Source organism: Anas platyrhynchos, chromosome 2 (genome assembly GCF_047663525.1).
Source record: "Anas platyrhynchos isolate ZD024472 breed Pekin duck chromosome 2, IASCAAS_PekinDuck_T2T, whole genome shotgun sequence".
Classification (NCBI taxonomy): domain Eukaryota; kingdom Metazoa; phylum Chordata; class Aves; order Anseriformes; family Anatidae; genus Anas; species Anas platyrhynchos.
This window is the reverse complement of record NC_092588.1, coordinates 34112716-34132270: the sequence shown is the minus strand read 5'-3', so window position 1 is coordinate 34132270 and position 19555 is coordinate 34112716. Positions and strand designations below refer to the sequence as shown.

General features: G+C 38.1%; 1 protein-coding gene across 17 annotated transcripts in view; it reads right to left on the bottom strand.

Moving 5' to 3' along the window:
• Positions 1 to 19555, bottom strand: part of EYA1 (EYA transcriptional coactivator and phosphatase 1) — a 163118-nt gene that overhangs the window by 70920 nt on the left and 72643 nt on the right. For 6 of the 17 annotated variants that reach the window (XM_038174187.2, XM_013101155.5, XM_072034522.1 and 3 more), the window contains exons 1-2: positions 13581 to 13630; positions 12019 to 12146 (exon numbers count right to left, since the gene is read on the bottom strand). In XM_038174187.2, coding sequence (XP_038030115.1) covers positions 12019 to 12142 — 124 coding nt within the window. In that variant the 5' untranslated portion in view covers positions 12143 to 12146; positions 13581 to 13630. Of the gene's footprint in view, positions 1 to 10145; positions 10209 to 12018; positions 12147 to 13580; positions 14030 to 14095; positions 14345 to 19294; positions 19378 to 19555 lie in introns of those variants that run through there. The other 11 variants (XM_072034521.1, XM_021273519.4, XM_021273517.4 and 8 more) reach the window with 4 other exon arrangements.

Sequence of the window (19555 nt, the reverse complement as noted above, 5' to 3'; positions counted from 1 at the left end):
AATTAATTTTTCAGAGGAAAATTGAAAACTTCTAATAAAGTAAAACTTTCCTCAGGGTGGATTTTTCCAAATTAACACTCAGCAACCCTGAATATGCAAAGGACACACAGTCCTTCAAAGAATGCTTTTACATTTTATTTCCTTTGCACCCATGAACCTACACATCTGTCAGAGAATAAGAAAAAAATTAGAAGAGAGATTCTCTACTTGCTTATGCTACTTCATAATTAATTATAGATTAATGTCTTTCAACAAAGCCTCAGGTAAATAAGCAATTTTCACTCTGTGCTGCTTCAGTGCCATCTCAGTAACAACATTCTGATCCACAGACCAAAGACAGGGCTGACCTGGTGCGGACATAGACAGGCACCATCCCCACTCCCAGGAAGCTATCAGATCAGCACCACAATCTCTCAAATCCATTTTTACATATCTAGCCTTTGGAGTTACAGCACACCAAGAGCAACTGAGGATGGTGTTTCAGAAAACAACAGAGCTGATCTTACTATCAACATCTCACTGCTTTTGCTCCCGTTGACGCACAGTCACTGCTTCCCACGCACCAGAGCTGGTGTGTATCTGACCTTTCAGGGAGGCAGTTCAATAACACTGCAGAAAATGAATCCAAGAAAAGTGAGGTAAACTGTGCCCTGTTTGGCACATAAAGCCCTGTCTGTGTGCACATCTCTCCCTCTCAGAATTGCAGCCATCATTAGCAGATGCCCTTTTGGTGCCAGGTTTGCAAAGGCTGAGGGAAGTGGAACTCTCCTCTCTGACAAAGGACCTTTCCTTTACTTGCCAATACAAATTCTTATTTCTGCATGCCCGTTTCATCCACCTGATCTCAGCCAAGGGCTTTACATGCAATGATCAATATGAGCTCCACACAAAACCCTGCTGTATCTACATTAGTAAGCAATGCAGCCCAGTAAGAAAAGTTTCATGGACTAAAACAGTTGGAGCAGAGGGGCCAGTATCCCTAAGTTAGGTGTTTTTTCTTTTTTTTTTTGGGGGGGTGTGATTGCTTTGTGCTAGGTCTAGGCTTCATGCTAGGTCAAGATATATACAGCAAGTTCTGCACAGTTTGTTATTTAGATATCAAGAACTGCATCTGCATTATCTCCTGCTTTTCCCTCTAAGTTTATCACAACTACATCTTACATCTAATACTTTCCCCACAGATTACTCCAGCTTTCCCAAAACTTTGCAAGTGTTCTTACTCTAATTTCCATAATGCAATTATGCATTTGGAAATAACAATAGAAGATGCTTTTCTCTATTGCTGATAGCTGTGGAGGAAGAAAAGAAAGGATGATGAGAGAGATCAACCTAACTTGGGCTACAGGATGGAAGACTTCAGTATCTGCTTTCTCCAAAGTCTCTCCCTCTTCTCTGCTGGAGAAACAATTCTTCTATTCATTATAAAACAAAATATAATTATTTAGAGTAAGTTTGGCTCACTGCAAACTACCACTCCAAGAACTATTCTGAGACACATATTTAGCACCCTTTGTTCTAGGTAGTTTTTTTAGGATAATTTCTAAGTGGATGTAAATGCCTCTCTTGCCACTGGTTTAAAAATGCATGTGCATTGTTGTCCACCTTTCTGGATCTCAGAAATACCAATTTTGGAAAAAATCATCAAAATGGGATCTCTGACTCACAAGAGATACTTCAGTGTGAAGAAGATTGGAGCTGAACACCATTTATTAAACATATTGCTTTTGAAGATACAGGAAAAAAAATGAAATTCTCTGCAATGCCTTCTTCATGGTGGCATATTCTATCTTCTGACTGAGGTGCTATCAATATTTACATAACTGTTCCATGTGTCTCCTCTCCTGAATGTATGAAAAAGGAGATAAGAAAACTTATCTCCTGATTGCTCCTGATCTGGATACCTATTTGTAGGGTCATAGTAAATAAGCACTATAATGCCTTTTTTTTTTTTTTTTTTTTAAGAACAACCATGACCTTAACAGACCTTTGTGCTGGAGCTAGTTGGGAATTTAATAAAGATGAATAACAACTTGAAAAACCCCCAATTCCACAAGCATTTTAGTCAAAATGCCAGTAAATATCCGTGTATTTATTTCTGTCTGAACAAAAAACCTTTTCAAGAGGTTGAAAGCTTTGCTATAGAAAGAAATACATGGAGAAAAAAACAGCCATTGTTTTACCAGTTAGAAATTTTTACTGCATGGATTCTCATTGCAAAAGAAGTTTGCTCATTTGCTAAAAACAAAATTTGATGTGCAACAGAACACAGTTTCCCCAAAATCACAGGGAAAGAGAGACGCAAAAGGATTTTACAAGTCTGCCACTCTGTCCTGGCAGCGCTTCAGTGATGCGTGTCTGTCAGGAGGGACGAATGGAGCTGTCCAAGGAAGCACGGCTCTGGAAAGGGACAGGTCTGGACTTCAGCTGTCCCATGTTTTCCATGGCCATAACATTTCTATGTGTCCTATGCTTTTGCAGGATGACACTGTGGGTGGGAGGGGGGGGAGAGGGGCAGTCAGCCAGAACATTGCCTCATTTACCTGGAACACTTAGCAAGTTTTCCAGGAGTTTCCAACAATAAGCTCAATCATGGCAGAGACCACTGAGAAAGAATTGAGAAAGAAACAGAAGAGTTCCCTTCTCTGCTGCTCCATTATCAAAACAGAACTTTCCAGTGGTGCAGAATAATCAGGCTTGCATTATAGAGACAGATTTTCATTTAGAAATATGTCACTAAGATTTAATGCAAGTAGAATCACTCATCTAACAGATGATCAACAAGAAGTTCAAGGATAAATCTAATGTATTCCTAATCTGATTTAAAAAAAGGAACCAATGTTTATTTGAATCACTGATATAGACTTGGTTTTACACCAAGAAGCTATGTCAATGGAGGGACATTTTTCCTCCTTATTTTCCTTTTCTAGTCATTTATGAGATTCTAAAATCCAGATTTAAGAAGAAACCATTTAAGAAAACAACACAAATATATTTCTTAAAAATATATTAATTATCTAAAATACATACAATCATGGCTTTACATATAAATCATGCTTTACTAAATTAGTCTTAGTTTGTTAACTGCTATGCTATATACATTACACCAGAATAAAAATACTGTAAACATAGCTGAATTATTAACTCAGTGTTAATGTTGTAGTCTTAGGACGGCATTAATACTATAATGTTATATTCTTTGTATTATATGAATAAGTGGGCAAAATGAAATAGTTCCTGGCCGGCAGTTCTCAGTGCTCATGAGGTACAAATCTCATCAAAGTGAGTCTGTCAGTTTACTTACAGACATATGTACAAATGGAATATCTAGCTCTATTTGGTTTTCTCTTAAGGTGACATCTTCAAATAAAGTTAGTATCTAAACACTATGTTGATATGCACTACAGTTACTGCCCTCCTATATCTTAAATACTTCATTTAGCCATTAATATTCATATATTATTTTGTTTAGTGCCATCCTCTTTCTGTAGCCAATATAAGCGTAAAGCTCAAAGATAATTATTAGTCACTAACAGCAGTATGAAAATTCTACCTTGAATTTGAAGCTGATAATATTTTCCGTTACTTTAATCAAAGTTTAAACTGTTTGTACTTAAGAATATAGTGATTATAAAGAGGTTACCAAAGACTACGGGTTTCTTATAAAGAGTCTACTAAATTACACTAATACCTATCCAGGACATTATTCTCTGTTTGTCACGGAGTATCAAATCATCAGCTCCTGACCATGAAGCCTAATAAACACACTTTGCTACTGCTTCTCAAACTGGGAGACTCTTCCTGAAACTCATTTGTCTGGAAATTACCAGAAGATAATTACTACAAGGTAATTTCCAGCCTAAATTTATGTTCAGTTTTCAAAGAAAGTCCCTGCTCAAAGAAGCACATTCTATTTCAAGCCCAGACTGTTTCCTGCTCTACTGTCTTCTGATGTCAGAAGTCTTGTGTGGTATTCTGGCTATGGCTAACACCCAGCTTTCACTGCATGAATGGCTCCCCAATAGCCTTGTCTCCCTCTCTTTTGGTTGTGATTTGCAACCAAAATAAATTGAGTTTCATTGTACCTGCTCATCTAGCAGTAAAAATGCTGGATTTGTAAAGAAATGGCAGCACAATCATAGTACTAGAAAAAAAAAAAACTCAAAATCAAAACCATCTGGGTGGAAACAGGTCTTCATCACAGAAGGATGGAATATGCTGAGTCAGAAGGTACCCACAAGGATCATCAAGTCCAACTCCTGGCTCCACACAGGACCACCCAAAAACCAGACCATATGTCTGAGAGTATTGTCCAAAGGTTTCCTGAACTCCAGCAGGCTCAATGCCATGACCACTACCCTGACAAGCTTGTTCCAGTGCCTGATCACCCTCTTGGTGAAGAACCTTTTCCTGACACCCAGCCTGACCCTCCCCTGTCCCAGCTCCATGCTGTTCCCTTGGGTCCTGTTGCTGTCCCCAGAGAGCAGAGCTCAGCACCTGCCCCTTCGCCCGCCCTTGTGAGGAAGCTCCCCTCAGCCTCCTCTGCTCTGGGCTGAGCAAACCCAGGGACCTCAGCAGCTCCTCATATGTCTTGCCCTCTAGACCCTTCACCATCTTCGTAGCCCTCCTTTGGATGTTTTCTAACAGTTTTATGTCCTTCTTATACTGTGGCACCCAAAATAGCACACAGTGCTTGAGGTGAGGCTGCACCAGTGCAGAGCAGAACAGGACAATCCTCGACCGGCTAGCAATGATGTACTTGATGCACCCCAGGGAACGGTTGGCCCTTTTGGCTGCCTGGGCACACTTCTGGCTCATACTCAACTTGCCATTAACCAAAACCCATAGATCCCTTTCCATGAGGCTGCTCTCCAACCTCTTATTACCCAGTCTATATGTGTATGCAGGATTACCTCATTCCAGGTGCAGAATCCAGCACTTGCTTTTGTTAACTTTCATATGGTGACAGTATTTGTAGCTGCTAATCAAGATTTAACTTCAATATTCATCTGAGGAGCACACCCATGGGTTAACATGGTTCCATTCATTACAATTAGGAGATGAGACTAGATCTAATATTCTTACCCCATGACAGTCACATGTCAATTTATACCAAATGATTGTATCACCCATCCTTTCTAAACAGAGATGACATATACCCAGAAACAACCCTTTTAGAGTTATGGATTGATTTATTTTTTATTTTTATTTTTCTCCTTCCTGAATTCTCCATTGGGAATCTGGCCATTGAAACTTCCCTACATGTGTGTAATACTGTGTGCTGTGTGCGTAAAATATCTGGACTCTTTAACCAAAGAAAGATATAATGACCACGCAACAATACAGTTACAGTCATTAATGGCAAAGAAGGCTGTCTTTAGCTACCTTCTGAAAACACAGAGGGCCTCCAGAGGAGACAGAACACCAAGAGAAGTCAAGGCTGCTGTGTCATTTAGGTATACAAGACATATGACTGAGACACAAAAGCAGAAGGCAAATGACAAAGTACACGGGGCCTTTCATAAGTAGGAAATAATATCCATTACATTTGGCCAGGGTCCGAACTCCAGGACTATCAGACTTAAAGCCAAATTCATCCAGACAAAGAAGGATAGCACCAGTCTGTGTTCCCCTCTACTCAGCAGTAGCAGGAAACTCCCTAGCTTGTCTAATCAAACCAGGTGGCACAGGAACCTCTCTCCAAGTTTCTGCACTCACTGGCCAGGGGCCAGATGATGGCTAACGCTGAAGTGTGACCAAGTTTCATGCTTATTTTTCCCCTATGATAAGCAAAACTCCTCAGAAGACTACAAGATACAAATGTAAGTGCTAAATCATCTTAAGTGTCACAAGTCCCTGAAGTTGTTAAGGCTTTTCAGATATCACCTTATTAAGATGTGATCTTAGTCTAGACTTAAATGCCTTAGTCCTGTTCCCTGGAATGCACACCAAAAGAATGGACTGGATTTCCTTTTCTTCTGCATTACTGCTCATATGTATGATATTTCTATCTTACACTGTGCAATTGTGGATGTGTTACAGTTTTTAGTGAAGCAGTGAACATCTTGATTGGTTCTTAACATCCTGCAGCTCTTGATGTCCTGTGGCCTGTGTAGTCATTGCGCCAGCAGGGCTCTGGGACCCCCCAGGCACACTCAGAGGGTGTTCTCATACTACTGTGCTCCATCCACAGTCAGGAATGGCAGGTGTTGCAGATGTCTTTATGAGAAGCTTGTGTAAATTGTGTTAAAGATTCTCTCTCTCTTTTTTTTTTCTTTTCGGGAGAGGGGGGAGTGGGGCAGGACTGAGGAGTGTGGGGCAGAATATTTTGCCCCTCAAAGGGATCTGGCAACCAGTCTTGTGACCGACTTTTCATTTAAAAAAAAGTCCTTTATTTCAGAGAAATGTTATGGGGGAAAATGGTGAAACCTCCAAAACCAGATGCACATACATGATGAAAAAACAATAAATGCATGAATATTTATTTATGCTAGTCTCCTCCTCACTCAAGAACTTGCAATGGGAATTGCTGGCCTGAGCCAGCAAGTGAGTAGAAAGGTTTTTTCCCTGGCCAAAATGCTAGGAAAGTGGAATAATAGAGCATTATTCTACAAGTGCTCAGAAGAGACAGAAGGACTCTTGGTGAAGCTGGAGAACAAAAGCACAGATAAGACAAAGAGTCTGGAAGGAAGCCAATGTAATACAGCAGGGGGAAAAAAAAAAAGAAAAAGTAAAGAGCAGGGAGAAAAAGGTAGTCCAAGTTATCCCATTGCCTTCACATAAGCAGAGTGATGTGTATCTTGTTTTTATCCTCTGTAAGTGGCAGAAGGTTGAAGAATATTACCAGTTCCTACAGACATCCAGATTACTTTTACCAGTCTGGTTAGCCTAGGACTACTGCAGTCTTTCCTCCAGACACACAACTATCTTCTTGTGATCTTCCAGTGCAAAGTAAAGAAGTTATCATCCATTGTTCATGATACTAACACTCTAGAAATGCAAATATTAGATTCACCCTTATAGGTCTATTCCTTTATGGTGTCCAAATGTGGAGGTACCACTTTATCAATCACAATTTTCATACCATCAAGCTCTTTATCACAAACACATGTATAGAAATGTCAGCATATATGATTGGCAAAAACTTCATAAATGAGCAACAAAAAGATATCAAAAGCCAAGCACATCCCAAAGGAGGAACATTTTGTCTGATTGTCATCACTAAAACTTTGCATTCTACAGCATACAATAAATAACTATAACTTGCTAAAAAATAAAAAGAAGAAATTCACTGCCAATGTGAAAGCTTGACTACAATACTGAAAGACTATTTTGAGTGCTACAAAGTATCATTAAAATTACATTGAATATTCAACATATTGTTTACTTTCAGAAAGCTACGTCAGAGTGTTCCATAACAACTACCAGGACATACCCACTCTATTCTTTAATCTTTTACTACACCATAACTTCAGAAAATGGTGAAATAATTCTTCTGAATTCTATAATACAGAAACAAGCCAGCAAACATACTACCCAGTGCTTCTGAAACCCTTAAGATGAATTTCTATTCATTAGACTTAAGACAACCTTTCTAATGGCCAGCCCTCTTCACACAGTGGGGAACTTTGAATGCCTTTGTGTGGGATCTGATTCTCATGTTGCAGCAGGTACTTAAGAGCAAGAGCCCTTTTTTTTTCCAAAAGAATTTTGATGTCCAACTCTCTTTGAAATCTTCCTTCCTATGTATCTTTGAAAATCTGATCTTCAATTTGTTATCCATTTTCCCTTCCCACTTGATATGAAAATTCCTTCTCTTCATCCTTCTGAACACTAAGAAACAAAGGTAGATGCATCTCCATACTCTTAATGCAAATGATTGGTAGTTGCTTGGAATAAAGTCTCCTTCTCCCAATCTTCATTTATTCTTTTCCTTTCCAGTTGAACAAAACATCTTCATGATATTTCTTCCTATATGTAATCCATCAGAACTGATTTACATTCTTAAGATAAAAGTAAAGATCACTGTAGGTACAAAGTGAATATGACTGTCCACTGTGGAAAACAGCTTTTCAGCTGAAAACAGTATTTTTTTATTTTGTATTTTTTTATTTTTTTTTAAACATTACTCTCAGCCTTTCTCCTCTTAATATATTTCTACCCAAGTGGACACTTGGTAGTGTCCACAACTCCATTGTTGGAGTAGCCACTAGCTGTCTGATTAAAAAAATTAAAAAAAAAAAGTCAATTTTTAGCTTCTGTTATTGTTTCTTGGAGTCCTTTAGTATCAACCTACCACTGCAATTTGCTGACAAAGGAGATATAGAGGTAAGACACAACTGTGAATGTTTTGAACCTTACTTCAGTTCTCTACTCTATTACAGATTTTCTTAGGCAAGTCATACAAGGCCAAAATTTTACTAGTGTTGAGCATCTGCTGTTGCCTACAACAGAGGGTATTTTGTGGAAAAACACTTAAAGAGATCATGGAAAACTCAAACAGTACATTACTTATATCATCAGACTCCATGGTGGCATGCCAGGACTGCTTTTGCTGAGTGTCGTTAGCCAAACATTTTAGTGTTACTCTCCTGCATTTGTTCCTGAGAAATTTCTGACTGATCAAGATCTGTAATTTCCCTGTTGCTTCCTCATTACTGGTTTGAAGATCATGCTGCCTGAACTGGCCCAGAGAAAAGGAGTTAACCACCAGGCAATGTAATTACTTATTCTTGGTTATGACTTTCTACTCAAGATATTAAGGAGATTTATTTTCTCCTCACCATGCATGTATCCAGAGCTATGAAGACCATCTCATGGTTTGCAACAAACTTAAATGAACAGTGTTTGATTTACAGAAATCACTATGTCCTAAAAGAAACCCGATGAAGAATTGCTACCTGAAAACCAAAGTTGCAAATCCACCTTGTTTAAAAATCTTTAGAGAGAAGGAACTACATAAGAGTTACCTAAAAAAAAATAAAAAAAAATAATCTTCAGCTGTGTTCCTTGGCCACCACTACTTGGTCAGTTCTACACCACAGCAATTTTGTTCTACCAAGAGGAAATTAAGCACACAAAGAGTTATTATATCAAAGCTGCACACAGAGATTCAAAGCTGCACATTCAGACTCAATCACACACGTAGATCCCCATTCAGTGCTTTGAAAACTTACCACTAAGTGTGAAGCTAAAAATATTAGCTAATGATAGCGAGCTATCTTCCAACCACATCCTCTTGTAGAACAACATCAATAAGAGACAAGTCTGAAAATGTGCCTTAAAGGAATTAATGTACATTTGTTTGAAACAGGGCCATTTCACTTTGGGACAGTTTTTTTTTTTTTTTTTCTTTTTCCTAATCTAGTGAACATATCCTGCACTTTGGGGTATGGAAACCTGCCTAAATCACGCCCATAGTCAAATCAAATTTAACATATCTTTACAACACATTTATAACATGCAAATAGCTGGAGGCCCTGTTTCTCACTCGCATGGAGGTCCTTTATGCCAGAAAAGGAGGGCTCTTTCATGCTAGTGAGAACGAGTGCATAGTAGATCAGAAATTGGTTTCACATATTATATTTAACATGTGAATGTTCAGCAACCCACATCTCCACTCCACGTGCAACAAACAAGCAAGTCAAGGTGCAGCAGTGTAAGAAAAGTGCTTGGCAAGCCATATGGCAGCATCCTTACAGTCTGTCATTTGTGTTTCAGCAGGGTTCTGCTTAAAGAATCTCAAAAAAAAAAAAAGCCTCCTTCATTAAAAAAAAAAAAAAGGAGTATGAACTCTTGCTGATGACACTCGCTTTTTCTTAAGCCTGTGTAGCAGCTCAAGGAACCCAAAAGAAACATTTTGTCAACGTAAAAGAGATTAACAGCCAAATCCCACCTCTGGATTCTTAGGCTCACAAATTTTGTCTCTTGGAACACATGTGATTCAGAAATAAATGATTCAATTATGTTTCTTTCAAATTCCTGTCTCTGATTGTTCTTACATGGCACATAATGAAAAGCTTTTGAAATTTTGAATGTTTTGACCAGAATCACCGAGCACAAACTATTTCTCAAGATACTTTCTGGACAACATCTTACAACGCATGCTGACTGCACACTTCTGGTGTGTCCACCACAGCTCCACAAACCTGCAGCGGTCTGTGTGCTAGCACTTAGTAACCAGTCTGCAGTGCTGAGGAGAGTCATGTCACCTGAGGGAAAATTGCAAACAAAAGAAAACCATTTGGCTTCATCTCAGAAGTTAAACACGTATTTCACGCTTTATCTTTCTTGGTAGAATTCATCCAAAACCAATAAGCCTGCACTTTAAAATTCTAACAACAGGAAAAATAAGTTACTCTGTTTTAATTTACTTTTTAATTTTTATTTTATTTTTTTTTTAATTTAAATAAACACCAATACCTACTGAGAAGTTGGGATATAATTTCCAGAATTATTTGCTACATGAGGTTAGTGCATGAATAGATAATCTAACTAATTTCCTGACAAAGTAATATTAAGCACCCAATTTTTCAGAATGTAAGCCCACACAAAACAGCTATTAAGAACAAGAAGTCTGGCCAGATGGTGGGTGTCTTTCTGTGTTTCAAGGAACACGTCATATTTTTGTGCTAAAGCTACATTCAAGCTACATATAAGGTACAAAAGCTAGTGAGGTTTACTGCAAAGGCTTTAGCAAGTAAGAGAGATTTTAAAGTGCTGACCAATTTTATCCTGTATCAAAACTGGTATATACCTCATAATATGATACAAAAATAAAATTGGCATTAAAAACAAAGATGACTCATCTGTGGACATGAAATATTTTTCTTCTTAAACTACAATTTAGTTCTTTATTCTTAAAACAAAATTAAAAAAATATTGTTTTTTAATTACTTAAATATTGATTGCAGCAGTAGTTTTACAGCAATAATAAAAGGTAAATTATACACAACTCTGGCACAAAAGTCTGTTAATCTGATAACCCATAAACCCTCCCCACTACAGAGGACTCCAATTAGAATGAATAACAGAGATGTTTGGGGAATTGAGGGGGGACGACATCTGTTTGATTGACATGTGCCTTTCCTGGAAGAATGCAATGCATGTCCACAATCCTCAACAGTCTGACAGCACTAACATGACACAGTTTTTAAAGGGGAAAAAAAGGCATTTCTCTGCTACAACAATATTTTAACTCTAAATTTATATTGAAAAGTTTTATTTAAAAATTTCAAGTAATGCATTAAAAACACTGTCCACAAAGCTAGCCAAACATCATGTATGATCATTCCTACTATAGCCATAGAAATGTTACAGGAAAGAGTATTTTCACTGCTTATTATATAAATCCTTCTGTATTTCATTATATGTCATTACTGACAAAGCAGTTCAGTTGTTCTGCTGTTAGTATTCTACTGAGAACAAACATAACTTATCAACTGGCTGACTGCTGCTTGAAAAATAGGTATCAGTTTACCCCATTGAATTACTACACCTGTTTGAATTTTGGCCACTCCATCAGAGCAGCAAGCTAGCCCTAGGAAATTTCAACACTCAGTTTTATTAGCCTATTTGACAAAACTTTCATAGCCTTAGGAGCTTGCTAAAAGTGTGAACATGAAAAAAAACACTGATACAGGGAAAAAGACTGAAAGACTGCATTTTGCAGTACAACAAATGTAAACACTTCCTTTCTCCTCATCACTAAACCAGCCTTTCAGGTTTTATGGATTTTTTTTTTTTAAGTTCTGCACATACTACCTGCTCAGTCCATTCAAACTATGTGAAAGGAACATATAACAGGAATGAAAGCTATTGCTGAAACTTGATAATAGTAACTGTTGATAAACACCGAACATCAGATTTATAAACCACATTACATAAACACGTAGTACCTTAAATAGTAAAACATTTTTCTCTACATAGTTTACTGACTGCAAGAGCAGTGATGCAGCAAGGAGAACACACAAACTACAAAACACTAAAAAAAAAAAAAAAAAAAAAAAAAAGGTAGCTCACCTTCTGTGCCATTGGGTGTCATGGAATTATTATTTATATGAGAGTTATCAAGTTTTGGACCACTGGGGGATTCACTACTACCACTTAGTCGGCTATGTGGGCTGGCTAGATCCTGCATTTCCATAGACCTAAAAACAAGATGCGTCTAGTTTTAGTGGCATGTTCAATCTGGATTACAGAGGAATTACCAGTATGACATGCAGCCCGCTCTTAATTGGCATCCTCAACACATTTAGTAAAAAATGAACAGCTTCTCCCAATGTGATTTTTTCTAATGTTAAACTCATTTTGTAGTGCCACACACAACTGATCATCGAGGGCAATTACTTCTGCAGTTTCTAACAGAATAAAATGTAGATACAACGTACCGTACTTTAAACATTCACGACGCCTTCTTTTTTTAAGATATGCACAAAGATGGAATCACCACTATATGAATCCGTATATTCTCTTAACAACAAATTAACACTGTGCTTTCAAGATTTACCATTCAGTGGCAATATAATGGGCCTCTAAACCAAATAAAACACTTGAAGCAATTGTTGAAACCTGTCATCTACTGACAGGGAATGAGATATTCCTGATGTATGTGTTTACTCTGGCAAACTACTTAATTGTTCCTCTGTTTCCGTTGAAACAAATGCAGCATTAAAACATTATTATGTCTGCTCACTTGTTTGCTTTGTGGATTACATAAACTGTGCCCAATTGAAAAGGGATATGACCAACATACAGTGAATCCATATAGGCGTTAGTATGCCTTAGCACTCTGCAGTATCTCAGCAGCTGTCGTTTAGTCAAAATAATAAGAGAGCAATTCAGATTCAACGCAAAAATTAAACATTTACACAGCATACAAGCAGCTGAGTATGTCTGATTTGTGTTGTTAATAGCCTCGTATAAAAAAAACAATAGACCTCACCACTATGACATATCCCCTCATTTATGTTGGAGAAACTTATAAATGAAGTGCCCCATATTCATTTGTTTATAGCTAACACTTTTCACAATGTTTTTGCTATACTTATTTTAATTGCTCCAAGTAGAAATTTCACAGGTTACAGTGCCTCTGAGGCATTTGAACCCACACATTTTCTGTTTAAAAGAAATGCTTAGGCTCTTTTAGAGACTTATTAAAATTATATATAAAAAAAAATCCTTCCACTGTAGTGGTATAAATATCCTTAAACATAAGTGTAATTTCACCTATGAAGTTTTCATGTTTTGACTGAGAGTTTATTGCAAGTTCTAAACACAAACCCCTCATTTTGTATTTTGTTGCTTAAACTAATGTGCAGATTGAAAAAAAAAAAAAAATCATTCCACAATTAGTTAAAAAAGAAAATACCTAGCACAAAATAAAACAATTTAGTGAAAAACAGTACTTGCTCACAGCTGACAGACTTTGTTGCACACACATACAAGAGAAGATTCTGCGCTTATTGATCTGCTCCATGTGGAAAACAAGAATAAACATTTACTTATCACCTTAACATATCACCTGAAGGTAAAGAAAAAAAAAAAAGTTGCAGAAAAATAGCAATTTTCAATCATATTCTTACCTGCAACTGGAGGAAACAGCAACATCTGAACCAGTTTGGGACTTCTGCACCTGTAAACCAGGGAGACAAACAGAAGCCTCTATTACTCCGCTCTCATACGAGGCCTTAATTTAAACAAAGACCATCACCGCAGATGACAATTCTGTCCTTTAAACCAAAAAGGAGAGGAGGAGGGCACGGCGCCGGTGAAAGGCATATTGTCTTTAAATTGAAGGCTCGCCTGTTGTTTGGTCGGCAGGTCCCTCTCCCTCCTCCCCGGGCTGGGGACGGCGGCCAAGTGCCGGGACAGTGATTCATCAGGGGCCGTGACAGCTGCAGAGGGGCTCACTCCTCCCCCAGCACCGACGCTGCGCACCCCAGCGAGGGCAAGCCCCCCAAGGGCGGCGGGAGGGAGCCTCTCTGCGCCGAGCCCCCCAGCATCCTCCGCAGCTCTAAAGCTCCCCTTTTGTTCCTGCTGCCCGAATCCTGTCGTGCTCCCATCCCCTTAGCTCTTGACAGCTTCTTGCCCTCATCACCTTGGCTGTCCTCTTCCTCCGCTCTTTGCCATCCAGCCCTGCTTCCTCTGGGGACCCCACAAGTAACCGCACGCCAAAAATGAGGGGCAGAGCAAGGCTGACACAATTATTATTATTTTTTTTTTTGTAGGGGTGTGAGGGGGGGAAGGGAGAGTAAGAGGGAGGTCTGCCTACTGTGAAGATCTCCAATTTTCGAACTACATTGTTACACAACCATCTCCAAAATGAGCCCATCACCAAGTGCAGTGAATTAAAATAAAGCACATTTTATTGCACAAGGTCTTACTCATAAAAATTCCAGTTGCTAATGAAATTTCTGATAAAATGACTTAAAAGAATGCTTCTGGCTAAATATATGTTAGGAAGCTGCAGCATTTACCTCTTGAGCTCCCTCATCGAAAAAGGAATCTGGTTCCACTGGGAAGCCCAGTAATAATTTTTCAGTTTAATAAAATGACTCCTTTTATAACTCAGGTGAGTAATAGATTTTCATATCCTATTAGGAAAACATTGCTGCTCTGCTAACAGACCCTTCTCTGCGGCCAGTAAGGATTGTCAGCAGGTGATAAAGTTCAGGTGAAGATACGCTGCTAGATACTGTTAGCCTAAAAGCACACAAAAGCTTATCCGGGAAAGGTATGTATCATCCTAATGTCTGCATTGAGAATCTTTCATGTGCATTTCCATTCAACCTGAACTGACATCTCTTAAGTGATCACAGAGCAAAGGCAAGAGAGATGAGGCATTTTAAGTGCCATAAAAATCATCCAAGCAAATCCTACTTATGTGTTTGTAGTTTTTTTTGTTATTTTTAATCACAGACAGAATTACTACTAGCAAGAGTAAACAACAGCTAGGGGCAGCCAGGCAATGCATAATGTTACAAATGATGTCAAGAAGCATGTAATAATGCACGCTGAAAAACATCAATCTTTTTATAACTGGGCACTTAAAGTACTGCATAACGTGCTTTTCAATACATCAGAGCATGCCAAATCAAACTAGATGAGCAGCTACATTCAAAACTGAGCATTTTGTTTTAATGTTTTTTTCAATCCTTTACCCTCAAAACTGCAGCAGAGTGCCTTAGGATATGTTTCTGCTGTTACTTCTAAACACCTGGAAAAAATTATAGGTGAGAACTAAGTTTGCTTACAGAGCTATCTTCACTCCCTCTTGCACAGGATACTTTAAAACGTATCTTTTATAATAGAAAAAACTTCCCCTTAAAAATAAATGTTTCAATTAACTGATATTTTCAGAAGTGCCCTACAGTATTATTCATACTTCACTGAACTCTAATATACATTTAATCCTCACTATTTTATTTACCCAAATTAAAAAAATATATATTAACTTCAGTACACTTATAAATATACACATCAATATGCATGTGTGTTTACAGTGAGACATTTCATTTGAGGTTTCATGGGAGAAGTTAAAAAAAAAACAACTCATTCACAGAGAATTAAATATATACCTTATATGTCCTCTTACACTCTATGATTTGTGAAAGTTCATATCCACAATCTTCATTTTCATTAGACATACTTTAGATATATTCCTTTGTGTCTCAAGAATTATTTAAACCATGTGTTGCACGTTACCATATTTAAAAATGACTCTTTAATCAAAATAACTTTAAAACAACTAATCCTCACTTAGGCTGGTCAGCTGAATCCACATAGTGGTCCAGGAAAAATAAATCTACTCTCAAGAATGCGAATGCAGACAACAATTAGACACAGATGTGAGTGAAATTAGTTACAGTTTACAAAATGCTACACTTCACATGCTTTCAGTTTTTTATGTGTAGTACAAAATTACAATGTAGTAAGGAACCACACTTATGATGACTAGTTCATAGAATAAAAACATTTCTGGGTGGCGTGTGCTTGCTCTTGTATATTCTCCCATTTTGCCAACAGATTTCTGGGTAATTGAAGTTCTGCAACATAACTCACATATCAAACAAAAACTGGAAAAAAAAATGCAATGGCCTAACCCGTCCAGTCAAAGGGGCACATTAAAAAAAAAAAAAAAAAAAAAAAAAAAAAAGAAGCTGTCACTCACCATTTATTCTCTGCACTCTGCTTAAACTAAAAATGCCATATATGATAAATGACATGCACATTCTCCTTAATACATGAAAAATATTACCGCATATAATTTGATTGTGGTGAGTAACATTAACATCTTTCTGTTTAGCGTGGATTGCACTACATGGGCACATGACGCGGAAAAAAAAAAAAAAAAAGAATGATAGCAAGGCTACTTAAAATTCATCCATTTAAGAATCTTAAATCAGTAACATCAAATTCTGATTAGTTAATGAGGTCTTTTAAGTTTGCCTTTTTTTCTAATTAAATTTATAATTCTTCACAGATGTAGGTTTTGTTGATGTTCAATTTGTCTCTCTCATTTTGTTAAACCTCACATAGTACTCCACCAATCCATTGAATAGCCACATTAAATCTGTTAATACCATGCTCTTCAACCCCAGAAATTATTTCCAGAAGGCAAACTTGCTTTGAGAGATCATCAAACAAGACTCAAGGTACACATTTTATCACATTTTCCCTACCACAGAGCTCAGGATGCGGAGGAAAATTCATGACTTTTGCACTGTTTATTATACTTTGCTAAATTACAAATCAAAAGCATCTGACAGAAGATCATGTATGAAGCCAAAAAGTTAATAATGTTCTGTGAAAAGTAAACTGTAAATGGGAAGGGATTCTAAATTTCAGCAGCACAGAGCAAATAAAATGTAGGTACTTGTCTAAATTACAGGTTTTCCACAGTATTTTTGCTTGCTAGAAGCAATTTTTTTTAAATAGCCATAATTTAAAACATTTTTCCAGCTGAAAAGAAATTTTCGAAGTGAAAATAAGAAGTTAGCCCAGAAAACTATAGCCAGCACATGAGCTTTCTCTTAAAATGCATTTCTACTTAAAGAAACAAATTTCATAGACAATAGCAATTTTGAAATCAGTATTCCTCCTTAGGGGAAAAAAAAATCTGTCATTTTTAACAGGGAGTGAAGGGAAAGAGACTTTTTCCTCAAGCTGCCTTCTTTTCTTCCTTACAAGTGCTACACAATCAGTATCTACAGACATAATGGTTTCAGCAGCCCAAACGTTCCAAAACCAAAATACAAATTGGCTACAAAAAGGCACCTTGCTGACAACACATGCAACTTCATCATACTTTCACTCTTTAAATAATCGTATCGCTAGACTATAAGTGAAGAGGCAAAACTCTGCTAGATACTTCAAAGACAAATTGCACTTCTTAAAACAGAAGCAGATAATTACAGCTATTTAATTTTTAATTACTAGTTTAAATTCTTCTGAGAGTGCTTTCCTGCATACTGAGTTCACACACTTATGAATGAAACGTTTGGAAACACAAGCGATGTCTCCCTTTTAAGAAAGAAGTGCTCAGTGTGACAATGCTCCCATTATGACCAGACATTTAAGAATGCCTCTCTGCTTCTCCAAGATTTTTTTGGCTCCCAAGAAATATTTCATACTTATTGAAATTCAAACAAAATGATTACTCATTTTTCTTCTTCTTTTTTTTTTTTTTTTCCCCTGCTTACTCCAAAGGCAAACCGTGACTCAAGCAGTCTGTCACTACACTGGGCTCCTCTTAGGGGACGGCTGCTCATTTACCAGGCCTTGGGAAAACTGCAGCTTAAAGGTGCTTGGCTGACCACTGCGCTGCACGCGCTTGCAAGCAACATATAAAATGAGGCATGCATAAGTGCCTATGTATATTTAAAAAGTATATAATGTGTTATATACACACATTACACACGATGTACACACACACATGTATGCAGACATATAGGCATTATTTATTTTACATGTCAAACCAGTAGCTTGTGTCCTGGCAGATGCTTTGCAAACTGTCTCAGTATGGGATGGAAAATAAGATTCCTTATCTGTGGTATCTAATGTTCAAAACTTCCAGGGATGCACTGAATGTTTCCATTTCTTTCCCAAATTTTCTCTCTGTGATCAGTTTAAATTTAAACAAACTACAGGAAATGTACTTTTTTTTTTTTTTTCACTCTGAAAGCTATTAACTCTTCTGCTTGTGCATTATTCTTAAATTCTTGTTAAAATAAATAAATAAATAAATAAATAAAAACAACACCAAAAAACCCTCCAACCTTCTGAGAAACACTTGAAAATGCACCTTTACTTTTCCAGAATAAATGTTTCACTGCAAAAGACAGTCATCTTTCTTATTGGTGTTTGTCCAAAACACCTACACAAAGACAGACTCGGGGATGTTTTGGGTCTCTCAATCTCAAGATTGAGAAGTAAGTTTCATGAAACTTCAAAAGCCACATAACTTCCTCGTTCTGAGCCCGTAGTTCTAAAAAAGCCACCTAAAATGTCAATAAATGTCAAATATTCCACTTGTGTAGATGTTTATTCTGTCATCTTGAAAAGTTCTCCTGTGGGGATCTGTGTGTTTTCCTTGGTGTTTGGAAAATTTAAACACATTAAGCAAAAGGATTTCCTGCTTCAGAAAGCGCTGTCAAAATCTCTGTCATGCATTCTTCCCTCCATTTTTTTTTTTTTATTATTTTTCTCACGCTCTCGTGTCTCTTTTAGAAAGATCTGCAGATTCCCTCCCTGTGTTACTTGCCTTCCCCGGCATGTAACGTCTCGCCATCACGGGCTTTACATTTAACGAACCATTAGCACTCGAGGAAATCAAACAGGAGAATCCCCAAACCTGGCTGAACACAATAAATAGACCCACGTTAACATCTGCTTTGTGGCAAGCCTGCAAACCCCAGCCTGAAACACGGCCAAAATTAAGTGCCGTACCTAGTGATTTATAAGCGAGGATCGCTCTCACCGGCAGCGGCAGAAAGAAAGCACCCCTGCACCTTCACGCCAGGTTAATCTCCGCCGCTGAAGGACTGCGGGCTGATCCGCAATTAGGCTATTTTCTTTCCCTTTATTTTATTTTAATTCCCTCCTTCCCCCCCCCCCCCCTTTTATTTATTTTTTATTCATTTTCTCCCCTTTTTTCTTTTCTCTTTTTCTTTTTTTCTTCTTTTTTTTTTTCTCTCTCTCTCTCTCTTTTTTTTTTCCTTTTTTTTTTTTTTTTTTTTTTTCCTTTGGTCTTTTCCTCCCCCTCCTGCCGTTTCCTCACCTCCCGCCTGGTACTCACGGTGCTGCCGGGGGGGGCGCGCAGTCTCCGCTGCGGGGCGCGTTGCTTCCGCGCCGGCGGGCTCAGCGCGCGGCTCCCTCCATGGCGCAGCGGGGCGCGCAAAGCGGCGCAAAAAGCAGCGCAAAACAGCCAGACAAAGCCTCCTCTGAGGCTGCCTCCGGCCCCGCCGCCTGTTTGCTCAGCCGCGTAGGTCTGCCCAGGCAGTGCCTGGAGGCACGCTGCCGCTCCCGCTCAGCCTCCTCACTCCCCTTTTTCTTCTCT